The sequence below is a fragment of the Antrostomus carolinensis genome, unplaced genomic scaffold, assembly GCF_000700745.2.
Source record: "Antrostomus carolinensis isolate BGI_N321 unplaced genomic scaffold, ASM70074v2 scaffold20131, whole genome shotgun sequence".
In the NCBI taxonomy this organism is placed as follows: domain Eukaryota; kingdom Metazoa; phylum Chordata; class Aves; order Caprimulgiformes; family Caprimulgidae; genus Antrostomus; species Antrostomus carolinensis.
This window is the reverse complement of record NW_010292833.1, coordinates 94,610-105,688: the sequence shown is the minus strand read 5'-3', so window position 1 is coordinate 105,688 and position 11,079 is coordinate 94,610. Positions and strand designations below refer to the sequence as shown.

Below are 11,079 nucleotides of genomic sequence, written 5' to 3'. Positions count from 1 at the left end.
AGCAGGACATTTAATCCCTTTCTGTTCCTCATCTTCCCACCTATATCAGAGGGATAAAGCTTCCTTTATCTCCAAGCTCCAAGCAGTCTGTTTAGATTGCAAATTCTTTGAGGAAGAGAAAACACCTGGCACAGTAAGGCCCCTTTCTCAAATAGATGCCATTATAATACCTGTAATCGGAAGCGTCGTTCGCCTGCTGAGCAGATATCTCCTAGCTTGAGAGCTTCCGGACCCTGACCTCTCTCAGGACTGGTTTCTAACAGATGTGCAGACAAGTTTTCCTATCTTCCAGCAGTTTTTGAGAGTCTAAAACTTGTACCTTTATAAAAATTCCATTTTTATTTTGATTTTTTTTTAAATTTTATTTTCTGTCTGTATATAAATTCCTTAAAGTTTCAGTTGAACAAGCATTTCCATTAAAAAAAAAATAATCAAATATTTATTGAAATATTACTGTTCAACAACCAGCTCGCTTTTTTTATTTGAAACCACCACAGTTTTGCTCTTGGAAATATTTCAAGCTGGGAGCTGATCCAAAGATGACCTTTCCCTATAGACAGTTTCAACAAATCAATATTTTTCCAGTGAAAAATACCTATCATTGGAAAATCCTAACTGACACTTTTTGAATGCTTTAGGGAAGACTTTGCAGGCAGAGACCTGCCTTCTAAAAGCTGGTTACTGAATTTAGAGTTAGCAGTAATACAGCTCTTTTGATGGCTTCTTCTATATCAGTGTAAGCTCTGAACTGCCACTCATATGCAAGCAACTTCCTTTCAAGTCTTGCCATTTCTCACTTGCATATTTCCCCACAAAGCTGGCTGTTTAACTATTAAAAAGTCAGTCACTGCAACTGGTTAGCTGTGGGACTGTTTAATGGGGATTTTTGTTTGGGTTTCTGTTGTCGCTGATGATATATGATCTCTTTTGAAATGAGCTATTAACATGATAAAACATCTTGGTAACATACAATACCAAAGCTGATGGTTTAATCTTCGCTGGGGTATCTGAATGCTGTATTAAATACAGGGGACTGCACTAACGAGTGTTTGAGCTTTGTAGTGGTATGGCACTAGAACACAGAGCTGAAGCACAGTTACCAGATTTTTCTCTAACTGTTTCCTGAAATATGCTTTGCATTTAGTGTTCGGAATCAAACACAGGGATACTATAAAAATCCTGTGTTTTCCATACCTCAAAGATGGGAAATTTCAGAAAGGTTGGTGTTGCTAAGAGAAATTTTTCCTTTATTTATCTTCGTAGAAATAAATGTGTGTGTGTATACATGTATATATATGCACAAACACGTACAGGTATGTGTGTGTGTGTATATATATATACACACACATATATACACACATACACACACGTGTGTGAATATTTGCACCCGCTGTATCCACAGGCTGGGCTCAGTTCTGTAGTTCTGCTGGTTTGAGGTTTACCCTGTTTGAGGTTATCTGTACCTTTTGCTCCCCGCCCCAGGCCATGCCTCATACATGTTAGTTGGGTTTGTCACCTTCCAAATTCTTGTGGGCTCTGGAGGAATTCTGGCTGGCAACCAAAATCTTACAAAAAGCTGCTTCATTTTTATGACTTTCTGTGTCTAACCCCCTCTTCCTCCTCACAGTTTTACATCAAAGATGGGAATTTAACTCTGACATGCAGGGTACAATCCAGGGACATGAAGCTGAAGCTTAACAAATACTAGCCTTGCAAAAGGCAAAGATATTTAGTGATGGTGCTCATATGTGTGTAAAACAACTTCTTTAGGGTTGTAGTGAATTCCGTTACATCTTCAGCCAGGATGTCTTTCTGACAGAAAGCAGAAGCAGAGGGTTTCCTTCTGGAACCATGGGGCAAAATTTCTGTCTAGGTCATTCAGGAGATCAGACTGGAGAGTTTCTCAGCACATTCTGCTCTTGTGGTTGTATGTAAGAAAGGGGCTGACGCCTGGAAAAGTGGCAATACATGCTTTCTGCACCCTTAATCTCTGCAGCTTTCCTTCGTTCTACGTATCAATATTGCCCAACCACAGTCTGAAAGGAGGCATTGCTGATAGTGCTTTTACAAGATCACTGTCTACCATCATCAAGGGAGAAGAGAGTCCAGACTGCCAATTAATTCCTGACATTGTTTTAGCAGTAACAACATTTATAAGTCATCACTACATTTATTTGTAATGGCAAAGAAGCTGTTGGAGTTTCGGAAGTCTATCGTGTTCACAGACTGCCGTTAGTTGTGTCCTGTATCTACATGTAGCCACTGTGGCTAGAACCTCATATGATCCCTTCCATGTATAGGTCTGTGACACGATTTTAATGTATATCTTAACTGTTTTTTAACCCCTTTTAATCATTCATATGTGTAGTCTTAATATAAAGAGTAACCATCACCGTTAGATCACAGTGAGTTAACCCAGGTGCAAGGGTGCTGCAGCTTTACAGCTAGGAAAACAAGCATCTTCTCAGAGCTTTGAGTTTGGCATGTTGGGGAAAAGCTTTTTCAGTTTAAATGGTTTATTGCCTAGATGAACATTCTTTCTGTAACACTTGTGGACAGTTAATTGATGTACTTTTTGATTTTAGTTCTCTCCAGGGAATGAGAGGTTTTGAGAATCTGGGAGTTGCAGTGTGGAACCACTGATTTCTCAGTAAGCTCTGAAATCTCTGGCTTGTCAATTCTTCTGCCTCGCTATACCTATCTCTCAAACAGTATGTGATGTCCTTATGGCTAATTGGTGCTTAAGTGCTTTCAGAGCTGTGGGTAAACCACTAATTAGTCATTTAGTCAAAATTACTAAAGTCTGATATTTTTCCGTACGCTCTATTAGTTTGGGGAAAATGTCTTGAAAAGTCATTGATTTAGGCTTCCCTGGTGTATTTGCTGTTGTTTGTTTGTTTGACAATGATTTTCTGTGTTGTGGTTGATACAGATGTTGCTGAATTGTGCCGTCTGCTTCTAGTTTTTGTGAATATTCTTTTGGTTTAAATAGTGCAAAATCCTCTTTCCAGAAAGAAATGTAGAAATAAAAGGATGCAGATACTGCTACGATAACTATTTTGTTTCAGTATGTTTTACATCATCACTCTTGGTGTTGGGATTTATCTCGTCTGCAGTCTCTGCCATACAGATCTATTTTATATAGACATACCAACATGCATGTACACAAAACACACAGGCACCCACAGTCTCTTACATTACATTTTGAAAGAACCATAAGGTTGAAGCGTGTTGACTCAACTATTTAATGAGGTGCAATAAATCTTGACAAGACCAGCTGGCACTAGAGTCAGGCTTCTCATCTTTTTACCATTACAATGAAACGTGAACAATAGTGGAAAGAAATGTAACTCTTCTTTTTCTGTTTTTTGGTACTCAGATCTGTAGCACTGTATTGAAATCATCCACTTTCATGGAATGCAAAGCACGGTGGATGCTGTGGAAAATGTTAACGATGTAAAGGCCCCTTTTCCTGATTCTTTTTCTCAAATTCTGAAAACGTTATTGATCTGACAGATCACGCAAGCGTGGTCAGCATTAATATCCCTGCAACTCACGTTGGCTGAGCAGAGCAGCAATGTTGAGTTATGATGCCCAGAATGTGTTTCAAGTCTGGTAGCGAGATGTGCTGCACCTCTTGCCCCAACATCTCACTTTGCACCTTCTTTAGCACATTGGTCTCTAGCACCTACTTCTCACCATCAAACCTTCACTAACTTTGCTGCTGCCTGTCACCAAGCTCCTCCTCTGCTGCATGGCACACCATGAAATCCTTTCCTCTTTCTCATTCCACCTTTAGATCATCTTCTCCCAGGGGGCATTGCTGGCTGATTACAGCTACCACCAGGTCCAGCAGGGCTGACTGCATTTCATCCTGCTTAGTTACTTAAATATCTTTTTAAAAAATACAAGTAATTAAGCAGCTTGAACATCTAAGCATTTGGCATGGTTCCAAAGCATCAATCTTGGCCTCTCTTATAGGACTTGTTTTTAATGGACTAGATTTATTCTTGTGAAAATAAATTTGTTTAAATAATGCACTTCTTGTTTTGAGTGGGTTTTATTCCTGACAAGGGCATCCATCAATCTCTTTTATGTTCCCAGCCCCACCATTTAATGCCAATCTATCCTTAAAAAATAATTGCTCCCAAACCAACTCTGGATTCACTTGCCTCTGGATTCACTTGAGGGAGACTGCCTGAGCATTGCAATGTATCCCATAATGATAGCTGACATCTCCAAAAGTAATAACTGCACCTCGTTGCTTTGTGATTACAGCATTTGATGTGTGCTGGGCTCTGGTGCCTGGTGGAAGGAGATACATCCTGTAAAACAAAGTTGGACCCGCCTCTGGATGGCACCGAATGTGGCGCAGACAAGGTAATCAAAATGCTCAGTAGCACTCAGTATGGTTTTTCCAGCATTATCTGTGGAATAATGTTTCCAAGATGTTCAGTGTTTACCATAAACCCATATTTTTGACTGATTCTGTTACAGAAACTGCTCAGTTAATGGCTGGATTGGGTTAAATCTTTCTGATTTCGTGTTACATGTATTCCAGTAGCCTCTGGAGACCTCAGCAGTGAAGTTCTCATGGTCTAGGCACTACACAAACTCTGCAGGAAAACCCCATGCCTCACTTTAGTGAGTGCACAGACCGAGTACCCTGCGAGTTGTGTTAGGTAGCAGCTCACTCCTGTCACTTCTGTTCATTGCTGTCAGTGATGTTGCATGAGTGAGGTGTTTTTTCAGTGTAAGCTAAAGTTATAGTGTTCTTGGCTGTATTTGAGGTAGAAAATGTGGAGAGCATTTAGGCTGAAATTTGGGGTGTGGAGAAAGATGGGGAAAGACAAAGAAGCTACTTAAAAACTTTATAGTTTCTAAAAAAGTAACTCCAAATATGTTGAGCTCAAATTGAGTGATGTTCAGTTATTTTTGAAGTGTCATTTACTGTACTGTATATAGATAGTCAGATGACTAAGGCATAGATGTACTTTCCAGAATGTAGATGTCAATACAGAAAATCGTTACAAGAAACATAAAATAAACTGTCATTAGTGGATCTCCTTCCAGTGAAAATCACCATTCCAGTAACTGGCTTCAATGCCATATGGGTGGGAGTTACAGATGCTCAGCTGCTGCCTCCCAGCCTACCAACTGTGCTAACAGAATGTGGTGGTTTCACACAGAAGTTGACTTAAGTGAACGTGTTTAACCTCCAAGATGGGCTGTGATAGGTGCTATGTGGTTCATAAATGTATGTGGTTGATTCTCCCAGTTTGGCTAATAATTTGTTAGGCAACAATGGAACTTGACTGGTTTGGTAACTGCCAGCCCCCTACTTACTTGTTTTGGATTCTAATATTTTTGTATGTTATTTGATTGAGGAGGTAAGAAGTAAAATTCAAAAGTTTGTTACTAAAATCAAAGATTAAAGATATTTTCTTTGCTGCAAATGAAGATAAACAATGACAAGAAAAACTGGGCCCTGGAAAGCATGACAAGGAAACTGAGACAAAAGATTTTTAGATCTATATTTTTCTAGCTACAGGAGTCCTGGTGATTCTTTCGTAAGACTGCTTAGCAGTGCTTGCTGTATCGTATCCTGGACAGAGCAGGAGAACAGGCCAAGTTTGCTGCTTGGGCAGGAGCCAGCACAACCTAATAGAATCAAAGGTCATTTGGGGCTCTAGCCAAGTTGGGCCTAAAATACCTCAATTATTTTGTGTATCCTGGGAATACTGCTGATTAAGACATTGCTTTGGGGTATAATTTCTTGGACTTGGTTTCTGTGAGGAGTGTGGCTTTTAAGTCTTAGCACTTAGATAATTATCTGCTTTATAAAGCAAGGGGCTCAATTCTGTGGTTTTTTTTTTTTTTTTTAGAACTCCCTTCAGGTGTTTGTTGAAGGTGACAAATTTCTATGTTTCACCCATTCCTTTCCTCCTCCTCCCACCTCCATCTCACTGAAGACTTGAATCTGTGGGAATTTAAACATGGGCTTGTTGTAATCTCTCAGACATCCTTTTAAGTCCGCCTATGCAGGAGTGGTTGCAGGATTGGGGTTTCTTTCCAGCCTGTGCTAACACAATTGCATTTCAGTGGTGCAGAGCTGGGGAGTGTGTCAGTAAAACGCCCATCCCTGAGCATGTCGATGGAGACTGGAGCATGTGGAGTCAGTGGAGCATGTGCAGCCGGACGTGTGGCACAGGAGTGCGATTCAGACAGCGGAAATGTGACAATCCCCCGTAAGTCTGCACATCATGCTGATTTCTTTTTGCATGTAGCACTTACTTAGACAATCCTTGCTGCAAGAGTGCAAGGAAGAAATGGGCAGCAAAGCTGTGCAGAGGACACGAGAGATTTCTTCTTCACCAGCAACAAGGACCTGGTCAGAATCCTGGAGCGACTCAGAGTGAAGTAGATTCTGTGGAAGTGTCTTGAAGGGTTACCATTGGAAGTGACCCATCACAATGATTCAAACATAGATGCAATTGAATTAAAGATGTGTAGTTTGGCAGAAAAAATGATGCTGTGTTTCCTCTTCAGCACTGCAGTGAATGAGGAGGGGTTGATCTGGAGCTACAGACCAAACTGAGCCAACATGTCATAGAGATCAGTTTTGCAGGGAGTGCTGGCTCTGGGCTTAGGAAGCAATGGAGTGGCTGACAGTGGTCGTAGTGTCATACAGCTGTACTGGTGAAGCACCTTGAGATTTCCTCTACATCAGGATGTGCTGCATATGAAAAGGAAAGTTTTCCTGCACACAGATTGCAGTGAGTGCTGTTTAGCTCCTGCACAGTGACTACAAATAAGCCTGTGCTCTCTGCTTGGGCTTGGATTTTTTTCTGATTCAGGAAGAAATGTAAGTGATGTTATCTCCCATTTGCCATCCTTCATCCCTCGGGTCAATTGAGGCACATCTGGAGGTCTTTTCTTCTGGTGGGAGGCCTGAACAGGTTACCACGCTGGCCATTTAACTGACCACCCCTGTTTGTGTGTGTTATAACTTCTGAGATGAATGAGGGTGTTCACAATCTTGAGAGCAGCCCTTCAGGATGTGTATCTCTAACTTTATTCATATTTTAAGGTTTTCTCCACAGAAAAAGCAGAGGAAACTTTTCTTTTTAAATACGGGCTGAAATTCTGGCTAGCAACATAGTCACTTTGAAGACATGGTTAGATGATGGATAGGCACACACTGGCTGCTGCAGAGCTGTATTCATGTGAAAGGGATATTTTTGTTTATTCCTCTCCTTAAATAATGTTGAACTGCAATTGCATGTCTATAATGTCCAGGCTTGATTTTTACCAGCTCATTTTTCTGAACAAGGGACTTGAGCTGGTTTCTTTGCTGTCAGTTACAAAAAGTCTCTTTAACCACAGTGCTGACCAAACCTAAATCCATTCATCATCGTTTCTTAAATTACAGGAAATGCTCCCTCCAAGATTGCACACTGATTTTAAAACTCTCTTGCTCATATACATTCTTGGCTGGGGATACACACGTGATCTTCTGTTGCTTCAAATTCCTGGCGTCAGCCCACTTCTTCTGCAGCTGGTTTATTCACTGTCCAAAAATATTGGCTAAGGGATTTATCTTTTATTTTATATATATATATGGTCTTGGGATTTTTTATTTTTTTATTTTAGCTGGAATCTCTACTCCTGCCAGCTGACTTCTGAGCCTGTGGGACTATCAGTATTTTTAAACCACTTGCTTCACTGTTTGATTTGGTTTTTCCTCTCTGTAATTTCTCTGCGTATTTGCATGCATTGCCTCCAAATGGTTGTAAGGCAGCGTGTCATGTTTGCACGTGCAGACTTTTGAGTTGTACTGCCTTGTGTTCTTGTCTAGGCTTTGGACTAGTGTTGTACAGTGAGATTGAACCACAGGCTTAAATAGAACATCAGAATGAGATCTCCACCCCTTTTCCAGTCCCTTCTTATTGTGTGAAAAGGTCATGGTGGTATAAATGGGCTTTGATTTCTTCAGTTCCATTAGTGGGTAGATTCTCTTGGCATAAATACAGTGGAAGATGGCCATGAAGTTGTCTACCAGGAGATCTCTCACAGTCCTTGTTTCAAGTATGTGTCAGGGTGGGCTTGTATTATACTGTTTATTGGAAAGGCAGTGCTAGAGCCCATATTATACAGGGCTTGGGACCTGAGATTACAGGGATCTTTCCCTTCAGATTCTTTTTCAGAATCTGATAGAGATGATGCTCAAAGTCTTGGCCTCAGCATTTGGAAAGGTGGAAGGGACACAAGGATGAAGCCACAAAAATTGAGTGAAGCAGGAAAAGAAAGGTACATGAACAAGTACTAGGTAATTGTGGGAGACCAGAGAGAGTGACTGCCTTTGCTTTTCTTTATCTTTCATGATGAAAATGCTGTTTAAATGTGCCAAGAGGCCTGTAAAACTGAAATACTATTACAAGGGTCAGTTAAGTGAAAGATTACTGTCAGTAATTGCACATTCCCTACCCAAACAGTAACAGAGCAGAACATAACCAGCATGGCAGAGCTATGCCTTGTCCGTTTCTCTGACTGCCTGTCCATGTCTGGGTATCTGCTTGTTCCTGAACCCCTTGAATAGATGCTGTGTATTCTACTAGTGTTTTACTAGAGTTAGTCTAGTAGAAAGCAGCAACAAATTAACAAATAAAGTATGATGCTGTTGGACAGAGGGGAGCTGAGGTGGGAAGATCTTGTTAGGTGTATTATTTTTTGTTGGATTACTGAGAGTAGAAACATCCCCCAGATCTGTAGGATGCTCTGTTGTTTTGTGGCTGATGATTCCATCCAACCCTTTAATTTTGAGAGAAGCTCCATCAGGAGGAGACAGTTCATTTTACTCCTTAATTAGAAAGGGAAGACAGGTCAGGCTGCTGAAGGGCCATGCAGAGGAGTGCAGGCCAAAAGGCAGTATGTTCCTGCAGCTCCTGCTGACTGGGAGTGGTGGGTGCTCAGGGAGTCTCCATCTCCTAAGGGTTTTAGTTGTCACTTTATTATTGCCAGTGACCGTTATACCAACAGTGAGAGCTGCTTGCTTCCCATCTGCATTGGCAAACTTGTCAAAAGTCCCTCACAAATTAATAACATTTTAAGATTAAAGCCAAAGCAACTTCTTCTGAACACAGTAAATAGTTGTCCTGCTCTGTCTCCTGTTCCATGGCCACCAGCTTGATACCAGCTCTCGAGAGAGCTCTCTGTTACTCTTTGGGTATTCTGACTGCTTTCTTTTTTGTTTGTTTTTTGTGGGGTTTTTTTCCTGTGCATGTACACACAAGTATGTTACTTACATTCAATGGCTACATCTCTTTTGTTGTAGCCAAAGAGACGGTGCTGAAACCAAAGCTTGTGTATCTGTCTTTATGTGAGTGCAGGGCTCATGTGGGTAGAAGCCTGCATCATTCTTCTGGTCATCTGGTCTGAGTGTCTGTCTCATCTGGTCTAAGGCAGCAGACAAAATCCTCCCAGAAGATTTCCACATCAGTCTCAGCACATCTGCTGCCTTGCACGTGTGCGTGGCAGAGAAGAGGTGTCAGCAGTGCAAACAGGCGTTTGTTCAGCCGCTTCTTCTGGTGACTGTCTGTGATGTTGCAGTGTCATTGGAGATCACCATTTCCACACAAAAAAAACCCAAGAAAAAAAAAGGAAACAACCACTTTTTCTGGGCTTTATAGAACTACTTTAAAAAATTGATTGAGGCTGAAATTTGGCATAAAGCATCAGATGTTTCTGTCACACTGAATTCAAGTTCAGCACAGCCAGGAAATCAAAGACCCAGTCCTATAGCCAGCGTGTAAATGAACAGGGCAACTCTTGCTAGGACCGCTGGCACAAATAAATGATACACAATGAGGGTCTTGGTTTCTAATTAGCTGGGTGATATAACCTGATGTTCATTACTCTTCTGGGAGGGAAGGGGGAAGAAGCTTTTGGAATGAACTGCCATACTGCTAAAAACTGGAATTTGGCTGGAGCTGCTTTTTATAGCCATCTGTTAAAGAAGAGTAAGAACATGACTTTATCCATCTTTGCTGGTTACAGCTGGGGAGATAGGTGTGTGACAAATTCAGGAGAGTATCAGCAAGTAGCTAAAGAAATTATCTGTTAGGATGGCTGTTGTCTGCTTACTTGTTGTTTTTGTTTGGGTTTTTTTTGGAAGAATGTATAGGCTATTGTTGAGAGTCTGAGTTTTCCTTCTTCTCTGGGGAATCATAAATAAGAATAAATAGATTTTGCAGGTGCTTAATCCTGATGTTTGATTAGTGGTTTTTCCTGCATGTTTAGAAATCAAATGTGTAAAATGGCATAGTTTTCATGGATAGAGATTATCTGCTGCACAAATTTGTTTCTAGATGCCCAGCTATATGTTATTTTAGTTTCAAACTGCTGAAAACAGAACCTTAGAGGACATGTGCTGAAGAGACGTTTGCTGTGTCCCCATTGTTAACAGTGTTTGAGGCAAGGGGGCAAAGCAAATATTGAGAATAGAAAGGGGAAGCATTCCAGGTTGTCTTCCTGTGCCTTCAGTATTTGGTGTGATCCTGGGCACAGTACCACCACCTTGGTGCCTCTAGATTCCCCATTTTTTCTGAACTGCAAATATAAATAATACTTAGACTTTAACACACACACGTTCTCTCCACTCTTTCTCTGTCGTTTGCCTGCTCCATGTGAAAATAGATCAGGACAGGAATGAATTGCTGTTGAAGTCAACAAAGAAATTTAAGTCAGCAGATTTGTGATCAGAATACGAACAGATAAACACTCTGTATCTTCTAAGCAGGCTGCTTAGTGCCCACAGGTGAATAGTATTTTGGATTACCTCTAGTCTGAGGTGTGCAATGTGTAGGCAGCACCTACTGATTGATCTGTGTATGGGATACTACAAAAGAACATGCTTCTGAAATACTCCAGAGCATCTGTTACTATAAGCCAGTCATAGATCCAGAATGGAGCTTGAATAATTTTCTGTCAGAGCCACTGAGAGCAGGATTTGCCCTCCAACAAGGAACATCTGAGAGGAAGGATTCTTCCTCCTGTTTCAAGAGTTACTTTGGACAGGGA

General features: G+C 41.0%; 1 protein-coding gene across 1 annotated transcript in view; it reads left to right on the top strand.

The window, feature by feature from the left end:
• The window catches only part of ADAMTS17 (ADAM metallopeptidase with thrombospondin type 1 motif 17), a gene marked incomplete at its 5' end in the record, with an annotated part of 183,263 nt that overhangs the window by 99,597 nt on the left and 72,587 nt on the right, over positions 1-11,079 (top strand). Inside the window, 2 exons of the mRNA XM_010177095.2 lie at positions 4,279-4,380; positions 6,103-6,248. Of these exons, the coding sequence (XP_010175397.2) occupies positions 4,279-4,380; positions 6,103-6,248 (248 nt within the window). The remainder of the gene's footprint in view (positions 1-4,278; positions 4,381-6,102; positions 6,249-11,079) is intronic.